Genomic DNA, 16,568 nt, shown 5'->3' on the forward strand with positions numbered 1-16,568 from the left:
TGTTTTAACCCTCCCTCGCCACGCCAGCCAACTCAGAAACTGTGCTTTTGGTGGTGCCACATTATCCCATAACATACTAGAAACTTGCAGTCTAGGACCCTGATTAGTTCTCTACCCACTTACTCATCATATTGTATATATTTCTTCTCCGCTCATATCTGCACGTCTACTCCTTAATATATCACATTATGCCTTTATTTAGTGGATAATTGAGCAAGTGAGAACAATTTCTAATCTTCTATGAGATCTTTTTAATTAGAAAAAGTAACAATTTATTGATAGCAATTAAACATTACGAGGAGAAAGGAAGAGAAAATCAAAACACAAATATAGAGGAACTGCACTCTTAACAGTAAAGTTGTAAATGAGAATACATACATTAGTTACCTTACTAGTTGAAATTATTATGTGGCATTGTCTATATGGTACTTCCGTCCAATGAAAACCCGTACCATACACAAGTAAAATTATTTTTGCCTTTCAACCTTTTAACAAAGGTGAGTCAATATGTCCATTCCATAAATTGTTTACTACATTTAGTTTGCTTAATTTTCTTAGGCTTCTTTTGTGTTCTTTAATTCATTTAGGATGCTCAATGTGTGCTAAGAATGCTTAGAAATGAAAGAGAACGGAAATTGAAGCATAAAACAATGTTTCAAAAGTTCCTAAAACAAGGCTCTTCGTTCGAGCACAACTTTGGTCGCTCGAGCAGTCTGCAAAGCTCTGCAAAAGTACTGGTTGCTTGAATTTTAGGCTCGAGCGCAACTTTGGGTCGCTCGAGCCATGAGCAATTCAAAACAAGGTTCGCTCGAACGCAAGTTTTGCCGCTTGAGCCACCGTGCAATTGTCTGCAAAAATACTGGATGCCTTCAATTTACGCTCGAGAGGTAACTTCACCACTCGAGCGATGCGGTCGATTTTTGGGTTTTCCATAATGCTATTTGGGTTTCAAAACATGGTTTTCAATGGTACAACTTGCATATTATGTTCTATATTTGAGCCATACAACTGCTAACATGATCATATGAGTCAATTCTCCAAGATTGAAGTTCAATTAATTATGAATTCATCATGCAAGTCCCAAATCATTTCAAACTCTGCTTGATAACTTCAAAACTCATGCAATCAAGTTCCATAACTTCATGGATTATGCATGCATGTAAAATATAGTCTCTAATTCCATCTCAAATGGTATAAATGATACTTATATTCATGAGACTCAACAAAATTATGAATGCATGTGTGATTTAATGCCAAATTCTTCATATTAAATTCATATCTTGCACTAAGTCACCAATCACTACAAGAAAAGGGCCTACGACAACGCTTCTTTTGTGACGTTTAGGAAAGCGCCACGATAGATTAATTATACACAACCTTTTGAAAACGTTGTCTCTGGATCTTAGTTACACGGCACCGTTTTAGGTCAATTAGTTCACACCGTTCAAAACTCCGTCCCTTTCAAACCGTCTCGCACTCTCACTCTACCACAGCTCACTCTCTCTCATCCAAAACTCAGAAACCCTTGATTTGAAGCTCGATTTCAAACAAACTCACTCTCTCGCTCAAAAACCCATTCAATTTGAAGCTCAGAAACCCTCATTCGCACTGATTTGAAGCTCTCACTCTCCCTCAATTTCAAACAAACTCACTTGATTTCAAACACTCCTCTCTCGATTTCAAACATTCAATCAATTTCAGATCTGTGGATTTCAGAACTTGTAGATTTTGGTCACCAGATTTGTGCTTATCTTCCGATTTTGGTTCTCTTCTCTTTCGATTTTGTGAGTTTCGATTTTGGTCCTTTGGTCAATCTAGATGTTGAAGCTCGTTTAGGCCCCCTCCCCCTCCCTTTTTCTTTTTTTTTTTTTTTTTTTTTTTTTTTTTTTTTCTGAAGATCTGTAAGTTTGTTGCTGCTTTGTTTCGTTGCAGATCTCGCTCAATCGGTCGCTTCTTTTTGTTGCATAACTCAGATCTGTAAGTTTTTATTATATATGCATTTGTTTTGTATGACCTCAGATCTCTGATTTTTCAAATCTATTTGATATATATATATCTGTGTGTGTGTGTGTGTGTGTGTGTGTGTGTGTTGTCATTGTATTGAGTTCATTGTTTTGGATTTGGTGGATGTATCTCACCTCTCTCACGCACACACATCAAGCTGCTAAATGTTTCTTTCTAATCTGCTCAATCCTCTTTAAATTTGTTTTCGTTTACATTTCTTTTGATAATTACCCCGATTATAAGTCTAGGTTGTGCTGCTGCTTTATTTTTATCTGCATTCATAATTGCTATCTTCCATTAACGCTTGATCGTGCCCTAGAATTATATGAATGTTATTAGATTCGTTATTTATTTGTTATATGAATTTTGTGGCTTCTCTATATTCTTGTTGTTCAAGTTATTTATATTTATATTTTTTATTTTTCTGTGATTTTGTTTCAATACTAATGATAAAGAAACATTTCAAGTGTAGAATTTGGCAATGTTGGATGGACAAAATGTTATTTTTTGATTGTTGTTAAACATTGGAATAGAAATTGACCTGTAAAATGGATTTTAGAAATGCATATCCACATAAATCAACCACCCAAAAAGAAAATTAAGTCCTGGCAGAAATTGAGGGTTGAGACCAAGATGGAACACAGCTTGGTGGATATGGTTGTTTGGAATGGTTTTCTAGGTATTTTAAAGACGAGGCAAAAGGATTTTTAGGTTTATAATGCAAGAAACATAAAATTTTGGTGATGTAAACAGTAACTATGACATTAAGGTGATGTAAAAATATGGTGGAACCCAGCAAGTTCACTATGACATTTAGGTTTCAAATATTTGTCAACCATTAATTAAACTACCATACACCCCCTAGAGAACACTTCTGTAGAACCCGTTTAAAAGTTCAGAATTTTGAACTTTGTCGATCTATCTCCAAAATCACTGCAGTGCAACGAAAATCATTCCTTTGCAACTATTTATAAAAAATGTAGAAAAAATATGTCATGGTAACTTATTGAATCCGACTGATGAAATGTAGAAAAACTATGTGCACATTAATCAAGTAGTTCGCTGCTCAGATTGAGATGAAACAATTATTGAATCCAGCTGATGAAATGTCATGGTAACTTATTTTGATACCTTGAAAGTTGAAAAAGCTGTAGTCGGTTTTGTGACTAGTTTTGGACATAAGATGATTAATTGGTGATTGCGGGGACATGATTTGGATTTAGGTTTTTGAATGATTAGTTGATTAATTGGTGATTGCAGGGACATGATTTATATTTAGGTTTTTGTATTGATAGTGATATGCCTGTATAGTTCACTACTAGCCTTGTAAAAACAAATACTGTAGGAGTTTTGTATCAATTATGCATGTTTCATCTCTAGCTTTGGCATTTTTCATATTGATTCTTTCATGATATATGTGATGGAGTTGATTTTTTTACTTATACTAAGGGACATAGATTGATTTTTAGTGCACACGTAGTCATATTTGATGAAGCTCTATATCATAATCTATCAAGAGAATTGTAGAAACTTTTAGTTTCTTCAGTAATATGCTTCATGCTAGAAATGCTTCTAGTATGCTTGATAGTTCTGATTCAGATTGCACCACTGGGATGCAAAAATATGACAGTTGTTAATTTAGCAAGTAATTATCCATGAATGCATAAATTGCCATAGACCTGTCCAAGAATCTTCATTAGAGATACCTAGTCATCTTTGATGAAGCTCTTCTTGGATTGTCCAGTTTGGACAATTCCGGAGCACAAGTCTATGTCTTAATTAGTAGTTCTACTGCTTAAATGTAGTACATCTCGTATAGATTTCGTGTAGTAGGTCCTCATGTTCTCTGGGTGCATACTAGACAAGGTGTAACAGTACACCTAGTCTATGTCGTGTACTTGGAGAACCATGGGGAGATATTGCCGAAATTTTGTTATAGATGGATATAGTGGTATGAGCTACTTTTTACGATATAGACTGTGCATTCTTAAATGGGAAAGTAGGATGAACCAACCTAACTGGTAATTGTGACCCATTGTGAATTTGGTTATAACTTATTGTAATTATTATTTTTTGTTAGGATTCAAATTTTTTTTAACTATGCCTCAAATAAAATTTAATTATAACTTCTTGCATCATGATTAAAAGTCATTTAATTATTCAGACCATAAATAGAACACATACCAAAATATTGTAGAAAACTGATTAAAGAAAACTCAAAATTGAGGAAAATGGCAAAGATTGGGATAAACTTCTCCTTTTGTGTGTGGCATTATCGTTCCTCGGGTTCGGGTATGGCAATAAGAAAGCTCCAAATTGACAAAAATGGCTACTCTGGCAAGGCATTAATGCTCTATTCTTGTGCACAGCAATATATTATGTATATACATATTATGTGTACTCTCATATTGATATCCAAAGTAAATGCTCTATTCTTGTGCACAACAATATAATATGTATATACATATCATGTGTACTCTCTCTCTCTCATATTGATATCCAAAGTAAATGCCTTGATCTTCTATAAATAGAGGTGATCATTTTGTTAGTTTCATATAATTCTTGTATTTCTCTCTGTCTCTCTTTGCCTTGTTCTTCTTCCTCTCAACATGGCAGCCATTGTTAGCCTTTTGTTGCTCTGTGTTTGTTCTTGCTTCATCTCCCTCTACGACGCACAAGCAACTATCCCGCTCGTTCCGGCACTGTATATCATTGGAGATTCGACCATCGATGGTGGGAACAGGCTTACTAGCAGAACACCTTACGGAATTGACTTAAACACCACAACACCAATACGTTGGACCAATAGCGAGACCATTGCTGATTTTGTTAGTAAATTGGATCGACTTCATTTTTGTATTGCTTTTCAATATGAAAAGATCTCTAAAAGTATTATTTATTTATTTATTTAAATTTTTTTTCCCAACAATCTTCCTCGGGTTGCCCCTTGTTCCACCCTACATTGATTTGTCCAAAGCTGGAATATCAAGAATGGGTGTGAACTACGCATTTGCAGGCTGTAGTATACTGTCACAAATTGGTCAGGTGATATACAAATGCTTGTCTGCATGTTTTCTTAACTGATTTAATTTTCTTTATGTTGATCACGAATTTTACTATGAAGTTTCATGCTCATTTGTTTGTTTGTTTGTTTTTTGGCTTTAGAATGGTTGGAGTTTGGATGGTCAGATTGACAAGTTCAATTCAACTCTGAGAAATAATCTGACCAAAATGTTCAGTAACCCGGACCTCCTCCAGTATGTGAAAAACTCAGTTTTTTTTTTGTTTTCTTTTGGCATCAATGATTATGTCCAACTCTATCTTCCCAAGAGCAGTGGTACCCTAAGCAAATTGTCTCTTGATGCCTTTGCACAATTCCTCCCAAATGAACTGTTAGTGGAATTGACGGTAAGATGTTCACAAGCTTTATAATTACAGTAAAGTGTGTTTATCTGATTCTGAAACATGCAATAATAAATATTATACTGAAACCGATACGCTATGTTTTACTGACATTATATGGATGGGGGGCATGAAAATTTCTGTTTAACAACATTTGGCCATTAGGGTGCACACCATTGTATGCCAATGTATCGGACCCTCTGGCTATTTGTTGCAATGAGACAATTAACCAGTTGGTCCGTCCGTACAACAACAAGCTTCCTGTGATGCTCAAGGAATTACAGTCCAATCTTTCTGGTGCCGTGTTCTCTCACTCCAATGACTTCGAGTTTGTGGAAGACTTGAAGGAGAATCCAACTATGGTAATATGAGAGTACTACAACTACTACTAGAGAGGAAGTTTTTGCTTTCGAAATTGCCACCATTCTCATTCCATGATTTCCAGTCTAACATATTGTTTTTTTTTTTTTTTTTTTTTTTTTTTTTTTTTTTTTTTTTTTCGGGGTGGGGTAACAAATACTACAGGAGAGTGCCATTCCACGTTAACCAATTCCCTCTGCTCAAATAGAGATCAATATCTCTATTTTGATTATTTTCACACTACCCAAGCTGCAAACCATGTCTTCTCTTTGAATTGCTTCAATGGAATACTTTGCTCCCCACTCAATATCATACAACTCGTGGGGCCCTAAGTCTAGTGATATTGTGTTTGGTTGGTTATGCATGTGATGGGTTTGTGTTGACGCATGTAATGGCGTTGTTAAGATAGTTAATGAAATAGTTATTTGTGACTACTTCATTTATGTAATGGATTAGAGTTAATGAAATGACATTTGTGGCTTTACTTTATTATATATGTAATGGCTTTTATTAACTCCATATAAAGTAGAGCCACAAATATCATTTTATTAACTATATATTAATAAAGTAGAGCCACAAATATCATTTCATTAACTATATATTAATAAAAGCCATTACACGTATAATAAAGTGGAGCCACAAATACCATTTCAATAACTAAAAGCCATTACATAAATGAAGTAGAGCTACAAATAACTATTTTATTAACTATCTTAACAACGCCATTACATGCGTCAACACAAACCCATCACATGCATAACCAACCAAACACAATATCACTAGACTTAGGGCCCCACGAGTTGTATGATATTGAGTGGGGAGCAAAGTATTCCATTGAAGCAATTCAAAGAGAAGACATGGTTTGCAGCTTGGGTAGTGTGAAAATAATCAAAATAGAGATATTGATCTCTATTTGAGCAGAGAGAATCGGTTAACGTGGAATGGCACTCTCTTGTAGTATTTGTTACCTCTTGACCCCGAAAAAAAAAAAAAACATGTTAGACTGGAAATCATGGAATGAGAATGGTAGCAATTTCGAAAGCAAAAACTTCCTCTCTAGTAGTAGTTGTAGTACTCTCATATTACCATAGTTGGATTCTCCTTCAAGTCTTCCACAAACTCGAAGTCATTGGAGTGAGAGAACACGGCACCAGAAAGATTGGACTGTAATTCCTTGAGCATCACAGGAAGCTTGTTGTTGTACTGACGGACTAACTGGTTAATTGTCTCATTGCAACAAATAGCCAGAGGGTCCGATACATTGGCATACAATGGTGTGCACCCTAATGGCCAAATGTTATTAAACAGAAATTTTCATGCCCCCCATCCATATAATGTCTGTAAAACATAGCGTATCGGTTTCAGTGTAATACTTATTATTGCATGTTTCAGAATCAGATAAACACACTTTACTGTAATTATAAAGCTTGTGAACATCTTACTGTCAATCCCACTAACAGTTCATTTGGGAGGAATTGTGCAAAGGCATCAAGAGACAATTTGCTTAGGGTACCATTGTTCTTGGAAAGATAGAGTTGGACATAATCATTGATGCCAAAAGAAAATAAAAAAAATTGAGTTTTTCACATGCTGTAGGAGGTCCGGGTTACTGAACATTTTGGTCAGATTATTTCTCAGAGTTGAATTGAACTTGTCAATCTGACCATCCAAACTCCAACCATTCTAAAGCCAAAAAACAAACAAATGAACATGAAACTTCATAGTAAAATTCGTGATCAACATAAAGAAAATTAAATCAGTTAAGAAAACATGCAGACAAGCATTTGTATATATTACCTGACCAATTTGTGGCAGTATACTACAGCCTGCAAATGCGTAGTTCACACCCATTCTTGATATTCCAGCTTTGGACAAATCAATGTAGAGTGGAACAAGGGGCAACCCGAGGAAGATTGTTGGGAAAAAAAATTTAAATAAATAAATAAAAAATACTTTTAGAGATCTTTTCATATTGAAAAGCAATACAAAAATGAAGTCGATCCAATTTACTAACAAAATCAGCAATGGTCTCGCTATTAGTCCAGCGTATTGGTGTTGTGGTGTTTAAGTCAATTCCGTAAGGTGTTCTGCTAGTAAGCCTGTTCCCACCATCGATGGTCGAATCTCCAATGATGTACAGTGCCGGAACGAGCGGGATAGTTGCTTGTGCGTCGTAGAGGGAGATGAAGCAGGAACAAACACAGAGCAACAAAAGGCTAACAATGGCTGCCATGTTCAGAGGAAGAAGAACAAGGCAAAGAGAGACAGAGAGAAATACAAGAATTATATGAAACTAACAAGATCACCTCTATTTATAGAAGATCAAGGCATTTACTTTGGATATCAATATGAGAGAGAGAGAGTACACATGATATGTATATACATATTATATTGTTGTGCACAAGAACAGAGCATTTACTTTGGATATCAATATGAGAGTACACATGATATGTATATACATAATATATTGCTGTGCACAAGAACAGAGCATTAATGCCTTGCCAGAGTAGCCATTTTTGTCAATTTGGAGCTTTCTTATTGCCATACCCGAATCCGAGGAACGATAATGTCACACACAAAAGGAGAAGTTTATCCCAATCTTTGCCATTTTCTTCAATTTTGAGTTTTCTTTAACCAGTTTTTTTCAATATTTTGGTATGTGTTATATTTATGGTCTGAATAATTAAATGACTTTTAATCATGATGCAAGAAGTTATAATTAAATTTTATTTGAGGCATAGTTAAAAAAAAATTGAATCCTAACAAAAAATAATAATTACAATACGTTGTAATCAAATTCACAATGGGTCACCCCAGTTATAACCAAACGTTGTTTGAGACATAATCAAAATCTCTTCGGTCATAACCAAAATAAAAAGAGCATTGCTATTTTAAGTCCAAATATTATATTCACTTTTCAAGCCCAATGATGTGGCAATCAATTAGAATATCTAATGCAAAACTATTTCTCATATTTTTCCAAATCATGAATCAATCATATCATTTACATATCATTGGATCTAAAAAATTAGTTTACAAAGTCGACTTGTATATCATTTTTTAAGCAAAAACCACAATAAATAATAACTAACACACATCATAATGAGTCATAATCAAATTAGAATCACCACTACAATAAATTATAACCTAAAATTATAAAAATCATAATTAATTATATGATACACAAACAAAAAGGTGTGTGCATTATAAAATTTCAAAAAATATGTGAGACCTCTAATAAATTATTCACAATTTCATCCATAATGATGTGGAATGATGAGTGTCGATTTTGATTTGTCATACATTCAATCATGTGGGGCTCTACTTCTTTGTGACATCATTATAAACACATTTGGGGGTCTTATTCTAAAATTTCCCAATTTCAACTCACTATTATTCAAAGATAAAATTTAAAAAATAAATAAGGTAAATTACACCAACACTCCTCAAGGTTTGACTCTATTACAAATTCTCCCTCACATTTTGGAAATTACAACACTTTCCTAAGGGTTAAAGTTTCATTACAAATTACCCCCTCCGTTAGTTGACCGTTAAGTCAACTAACAGAGCTCGTGATGAAGATTGTTTAAATGGTGATGGTTGGGCAGGTTGATAATATAGTAAAATCAAATCTTCAATTGAGGGTATTATAGTTCTTACACTTTTTTTTTTTTTTTTTGTTTTTTTGTAACCTCTGTTAAGTGAAAAAAATTGACAGGAGGTTTAGTGTGATTTCTGAAATGCGAGGGAGGGATTTATATTAAAAGCAAACCTCAAGAGTGTAAATGCAATTTGTCTAAATAAATAAATACATGTGCAGGCACTACGCATCAGTCTCCCTATCCATTTCTTTTCTAATCTCTTACTTTTCACTTTTTCTCTCCTCACTTGTTAATGCAACCATCACATACATCCATATTATCACTTGGGCCCATTTGTTTCCGGTTATAGCAGCTCGTGGTGAATTGTTAGTGAGGATTACAATAAGACAATATCATGTTTATTTTGCAAAGTGAGCTCTGGATTCAGTCCCCTTCGGACTACGAAAGGCCTTGAGTGAACAGATTAGGAGTCTGAGCTGGGAGATGGTAATAGAAAATAGTCCATTTGGCTTAGGGTGTTACTGATCATCCAGTCGGATGTCTGGCCACTGAACCGGCCAAGTGCAATTTTTTTATTATTATTATTTTTACTTGTTGGGCAGCACATTTTGAACATTAATGTTTAATGTTTTGTTTTTTTTTGTTGAGTAAAAACCATGGTTTTATTTATTTTATTATTTTACATTCATTTTATAGAAAAATAATTTAACAATCCCCACACTAATAACTATTATCAAAACAAACAGAATTTTACTTAATTCCCTTACTATCAATTCTCTCACTAACAATTCTCTCACTATTAATCTTCTCACTATTAATTCCCTCCAATATATCTTTGAAATCAAATGGGACCTAACAATAGTCTAACTCCACTTTGTCCCTCTATAGGTTCTATCATTTACTTTTATTTTAGGAGAAATTTTAATTATGTGTAGATTTTTTTAAAAAGATTATAAATAAATGATAAATTTTATGCATATTAATGATTAAAATTATATACTTTTTCAAGAATATGTAATAATTTTCTAATAGTACCACTGATAGGTATTTTTTCTTTATTCTATTTGTCTTTTTGTAGTTATTCTATGAATCAATAAATTTTAGAATAATTACTTTTTTGGGAAATTCTACTATACACCTCCTTGAAAGGGATATATCATATGCATTCCTAGTTATATTATTTTTATTTTTAGTTATTACCAATTTTCTTTTTTAATTAAGACAACATTTTAGTTATGACTCATGAGATTTTTGGTTATGCCTCATGTAGTGTTTGGTTTTGACTTTTTTTTCCTTTTTTTTTTTACTCAAAAAGTATGAAATTATGTCAATTTTTTTTTTTTAGTTATAAGGTGCATATGGTACACACCATTTGAGAGGGCGTGTACCATAATCTTTTCCTATATTTTTATATCAAATTTAATTTGTTATATGAGTAGTCATTATTATATTAAAAATATATATAAATTATGAAATCTATTAAATTAAGGTCACTGGGGTCATAAATCTATTTCTGAATCTTTTGGATCATTAGGCTCAGACTCTAATCTGTTGGGGTTAAAAGGACACAATTTGTCTTATACCCCTTTGGGATGGGCTTTTCACCAATCTTTCCTTAAATTAATGTAGTAATGATAATTTAAATGCTAAATTAAATAATAATACTAGTTATATTTATCATATTTTTGTATGATATTGTCCTTATCAACACAATATTAATGTAATAAATCTCACTACTCAAATATAACTCTAATATATGATTGACAACTAAACTAAAATATTAGATAATAAAATAAGATGATAAAAATAAATAATTATTACAACATTACATTCAGTATAATCTCAATTAGATTCATGACTAAGATTTGACGATGATAAACAAGTTTTTATAAGTCAAGCGACCGCCTTAGATTCATAATATTTTATTTTCTAACGTCAAAGCGGTGATGAAGGTCCCATAGCTACCATTGCAATAATGAACGGATCGTGAGGGTGATTAGTAGTATTTGTTTGTTGGTAATTGTTGTGTTGATATTTTATTTATTTTATTTTTACTTTATCTTTTTGTGTTGCAATAATGTTCTTTGTAGAGAGATTTCCTTCTTTCATGGAGATTGATTTTTCTTTATATGTAGGCTTCTTTTAAAAGAGTTCTATTTTTATTTCTATATATTTTACTGCATAACTTATTATCGAGTATAACTTATTATCGAATTTGCAATGTAAAAAGTCTCGTGTTTTTTCGTCAATATATATACACACACACATATAATGATGTATCAATCAACATTTGTATAGAGTCATGTGTTCTCTAATGATCAAATCTGCAGACGTAATTAATGTGATAAATATCATAAATACATTGTCTGTAATTCTTTTATGTCAATGATACACCATAGCACTAGGCTACTAGCTTTATATTAGTAAATGCAATCGGACTTGTAATCATGTTTTGGAAAAAAATAAAATTGTTCACACCTTTTTATTGTGTGGTTAATATAAATTGTAATTACAAATTTAGGAAAAATGAATTGTTGACACATGGTATAAATGACACTTGTTTAAAATGTCACGGGTATAAATTTGTAATGGCAATTGTTGACACATGCTTTCAAACATGTCTCTCTCTCTCTCTCTCTTTGATCCACACACATTTGTAAGAAGAGGCAAGAAGTTTCCCTCTTCTAAACAGCTCACTTAAAAAATCAAATAAAATTAAAAAAAAAAAAATCAGAGGCACCGTCGTAGTCATGGACCTCTCAGGTCTTCCTAAATCCAATTGTAATCCTAATTTGATGACATTCTTGTTTGTTTGTTAATTTTTGTGATTGAAATATTTTATTGAATTTAATTCCCAAGTCTTGACTAATGTGGTACATAATATCTATATATATATATATATTGTAAATTTTGATTATTACATCTATTCTTCACTGTAAGACTAGTCCTTCTGGGTTAAGTTTTACATTTGCTTGAAAAGAAATTCAAGAGAGTGGTGTCCCTTGACACCATTGATACTGTAGCTCCACCCATGATTATAATCAATCTAGATGAAATATAGATTAGATTTATTTATTTCATTGGCCCTGTTTGGTAGAGGTGTGGGAAAGTGATTATAACTTATAATCTAATAGCTTATAACTTATAACTGTGAACATAAGCTGATTTTTGACTTATAAATTAAGCTTCTCCTCCCCCACTCAAAGAATAAGTTGATTTTTGACTTAGAAAAAGTTATAAGCTGTATTGTCAAGCTGAACCAAACACATCAAAATAGCTTAAATTAAGCTAAAAACTGAAATAAAATGGAAATAAGTTCTACCAAACAGGGCCATTGTGTAAGAACTAGATTATATGAATCCTAAATGTGAGTTTACACAATCAATGTCTAAATCTATCACCTCCTAAAGATTTTTCCCCTGGCAAATACATCCATGCTTATCCATGGTATTCGTATTTGGTGTCAACATTATAAAATTATCTTGATCAATGATGTAATTTCTTTCCGGAGAGAACCATGAAAATATGAAAAGTTCTAACATCTTTGTACTACCTTTTGAGACACCAAAGTAATCTGAGTTAAACTTATTTCCAACATATGAAAAGATGTATGGGTACTCAATGACACCTCCAACAAAACTGTAAAATGGGAAGGGGTAATAAAGAGAAGATCTGAGAAAGCAAACTATATAAAGTTCAATTGAAAGAAAAAGCATTCAAAGCATAACAAAATTTGTTTATTTCCCATTTGTTCCAAAAATGCCAAAACAGTTGTCCCAAGAGATTTGTCCTCCTTAAAATAATCACCATGGTGGCTATGAAAATTAGGAATATACAGGATACCTTTGATAGGTTTTGAATCCAGCTTATCTAATTACATATTTATACTCTCTCCAAATAATAATAAAAAATTAAAAAATTAATAAAAAAACACTTTAGGAAGATATGCTGCATACTAACTACTGGATTTAGGGTATCATAATGTACTAACCATGGATATTCTGGGACTTAAAACACAGAACACTGAAAGAAATGAAGGTATTCAATGACTCTTCCAAAACCAGAAAAAATAGAAGAGAAAATGAAGCATTCAGTCCTGAGAAGGTTGATAGACCAGTCATCAAAGCAGAGCTAAATTAGCATTTTTCTTTTTCTTATGATAGGACAAAATCAAATTTGTCCAGAAATAGCTCCCACAAATAGTTGCCACACTGATTATGCAAACCAGAGCATACATGTCACAGTAGCCTTTGTTCACTAGGATGTTGCAGCAGTTTGAATTCTAGTACCACTGGTTTAGTTTGGTGAAACAGAGTAACTAACAGTGGCAGTGGTAGAATCATCCTATGGTTACCAGGTCTAAAGCTCACTCTACTTCCTGTTTTCTTGCTTCCCATTCATACTTATGACAATAGAGATTTTGCTAGGGAGAGAAATTTTTTGATGAAAACTGAAGTTGTTGGTACTGCAGAAGCTAGAAAGGGAAGAAAGCTTCATGGAAAGAAGTTAGAAGTTGATAATAGTGGTAACCATAATTTAGATGACACTAAGGAAGCCTGTAGCGGGACAGAACGACAAAATATTAGTTCTGTTAGAGAAAAGCTTGAATTTGAGGTTACAGATGGAAAAGTTGCATGGTCCTCTTCTCAAGTTTCAAGGAAGAAAAGTACAAAGGTTCTTTTCAGAAGAGGTGTGTGAAAAATTTTGGTTAAGTTATTAAAATTTTGGTTCTTTTTGTTTTCTTTAATTTTATGGGCTTTTTCGTGGGAATTTTTTCATTTTTTTTGTTACATTCTTATTTCTTGGACTGAGAACTGTATCAGCTCTTTTACCATTTTCTTCAGGCATCAGCACTTGCTTATCTCAGTTGCTTTATTAGTTGTTTCATGAACACAATATATATACATATTTGTATTATTACTTTGATGGAATATGATTGGGTCATTCATAGAAGCATTTGTTTTTCTCTAAAAATATGTTGCCTTTTTTATTCGTTTTTTTTTTTTTTTTTTTTCCCTCCATTTATGTTGAAATCAATTTGCTGTTTTTATTCAATCATTGATTAAACATATGAGGTTGAGCACATTTTCTTTGTCTTCTTGAAAATTTATCCCATAAAGATCAAATTGGTCAATAACTCCATCTTGTTTAGTATCGGAGTTGGTTTTGGGCTAATTTGCTACATATCCCAACAGGTATTCGAGGAGGCAAGAACGATTTCATGTAATGGAATTCTGAAATTCAGTGATCTTAGATGATTCTGAGAAGTTGCATTAATGCATTTTGTCTTTGGTTTCTATCATTGGTTTTTGGGTTAAGGTGGTTGAGAGAAATGTTTGTGGGATTAGGGAGTGTTTTTACATGTTGCAGGATTGATAATAGGGAACAATCCTTGTAAAGTCCTACTTTTCCCACTAAAGTACCATTCAGTCCTATTAACACTATGTCGACTGAAAGACTAAATGACGTGTTTATGTCTTCTCATTATCTCATTCACAATTGGTGATTTTCCTTCTGCTTTAGTTTCCATCTGTGGTGGAAATTTTTTTATGGCAGTGATGATAATTTAATAACCACTCCAAAAGAGAACAATAGGGGGAAAAAACTGAGTTGGTGTACAATTATATGGTATGTTGTGGCTGTTGTTTGGATGCATTAAATCATGTGGCTTGCTTATTTACTAGAGAAATGCATATCACTTTCAGTTGTGATCATTTTCACTCTGGCATTTTATACTAATTTATTTTTTAAAATATTATTTATTAATTGTAAATGTATAATTACTTAAGTAGTTAAATCTTGATTTACATGTGGAAGATATAGTTGTTTTAAAAAGTATCATTAGGCCAACAGAAACAGTTGCAATTGGAGTACATAAAAGCACAGACTCATCTAAAGAAGTAGAAGGGGAAGAACTAGGACCTGACTATTGGGAGGTACATGTTCAATTGCCAGTCAAACCTAATGAGAGTTTAATCCGATCATATGGACTTGTCAAAATAATTGGACAAGCTATTGGAGCTCATGGTGCTTGTCCTGCTTTATTTGTAGTATATTTCTTTCGTAAATATTAATTTCATTAACAAATTTATATTAACTTAATATAATTTCAATCACCTTTATATGTTTATTTTTTTGATGCAGATTTTGCAAGTTATGAGTGCTGGCCGAGAATATTTATACAAGTGAGGTTAAGAATTTGAGAAGTGAATTTGTTTTTGATAATTTGGCTCTTTGAAAGATGGATATATTTAGAACTTATAGTTGGAATAATTTTCTTTTAAATTTTTTTTGTTGTAACTTTGTTTAGTATGGTAGAATATTTTATAATTTTGATTATGATTTATATTGCAATATAAATAAATTTATAATTTTAGATAAAAAATTAATTGTGATTTGAATTTTTTTTTGTTTTTGATATAATGATCATATGGTGGTAATATTTGTTTATTATTATGAAAATATTACAGGATGAATGGATGTCAAATTAATATAGGATGTGGCAATTAATATTCAATTGTTTATAAAGTCTATTCAATTTTTATAGACATTTATGCATGTTTAGTTGTGGCTTTTAAAAATGTCAATGAAATGAACATATAAGTGGCATGTTATAGCAATAGTAATAGCTTTGTAAAGTGTAACTAGAATAAGTTCCAGCGGCACTCATATCCATTTAAAGGCACAAATGAATTGGATTTAGTGACATTTATGAAGTTGTTAAAATATCAATTGTAGCATAACAAGCGCCATTAAAAATTCATATAGTGGCATTTTTTAGATTATAAGTCTTCTTTAATGATACTTGATAGCGTCACGAATAGTGTCTACCATGATATTAAAATGTCACTGAAAGTTTTTAATCCTGATGGTGTAATGGCACTTACAAGTGTCATTGAAGTGTCACTCAATCTTTTTTTAATGACACTTGATAGTGTTACAAATAGTATCTATCATGACATCAAAATGTCATTGAAAGTTTTTAGCCATAATGGCGTAGTGGCACTTGCAAGTGTCATTGAGGTGCCACTAATATTTACCGTGGCACGGGTATAAATAGCACTTGTTTAAAATGTCACAAGACTAAAAATGTCATTAGAAGAATAATTTTGTGACACTTTTAAATGTCACTAAACTAAAAAAATGTTCTAGTGACACTTTTTAGTGTGAATAATAGACAAAATATAATTAATTTATGTG

General features: G+C 32.5%; 2 protein-coding genes across 7 annotated transcripts in view; both read left to right on the plus strand.

Annotated features, from left to right (window-relative positions):
• The window catches only part of LOC114281197 (uncharacterized), a 28,169-nt gene extending 12,416 nt beyond the window's left edge, over window positions 1-15,753 (plus strand). For 5 of the 6 annotated variants that reach the window (XM_082894086.1, XM_082894087.1, XM_082894088.1 and 2 more), the window contains 2 exons: window positions 13,840-14,058; window positions 15,513-15,753. In XM_082894086.1, the coding sequence (XP_082750212.1) occupies window positions 13,840-14,058; window positions 15,513-15,571 (278 nt within the window). In that variant the 3' untranslated portion in view covers window positions 15,572-15,753. Of the gene's footprint in view, window positions 1-13,839; window positions 14,059-14,563; window positions 14,813-15,512 lie in introns of those variants that run through there. The other variant, XM_028223650.2, reaches the window with a different exon arrangement.
• On the plus strand, window positions 4,614-6,218 carry LOC145803257 (GDSL esterase/lipase At2g03980-like). The gene is made up of 5 exons (XM_082896557.1): window positions 4,614-4,893; window positions 5,021-5,049; window positions 5,170-5,412; window positions 5,544-5,776; window positions 5,852-6,218. Exons 1-5 carry the CDS (start codon window positions 4,614-4,616, stop codon window positions 6,096-6,098), a joined length of 1,032 nt encoding a protein of 343 aa, XP_082752683.1. The 3' UTR covers window positions 6,099-6,218.
• Window positions 15,754-16,568: the final 815 nt, after the last annotated feature.

This window comes from Camellia sinensis, chromosome 11 (assembly GCF_055761805.1).
Source record: "Camellia sinensis isolate YWXY chromosome 11, ASM5576180v1, whole genome shotgun sequence".
In the NCBI taxonomy this organism is placed as follows: Eukaryota; Viridiplantae; Streptophyta; class Magnoliopsida; order Ericales; family Theaceae; genus Camellia; species Camellia sinensis.

What these genes read in the sequence shown, in the direction of transcription:
- LOC145803257 (XM_082896557.1), top strand. Translation starts at nt 4,614, where the DNA reads ATGGCAGCCATTGTTAGCCTTTTGTTGCTCTGTGTTTGTTCTTGCTTC. An exon ending in ATATGAAAAGATCTCTAAAA is followed by an intron (nt 4,894 to 5,020) that starts GTATTATTTATT and finishes ACGCATTTGCAG; the next exon opens with GCTGTAGTATACTGTCACAA. An exon ending in AATCCAACTATGGTAATATG is followed by an intron (nt 5,777 to 5,851) that starts AGAGTACTACAA and finishes CATGATTTCCAG; the next exon opens with TCTAACATATTGTTTTTTTT.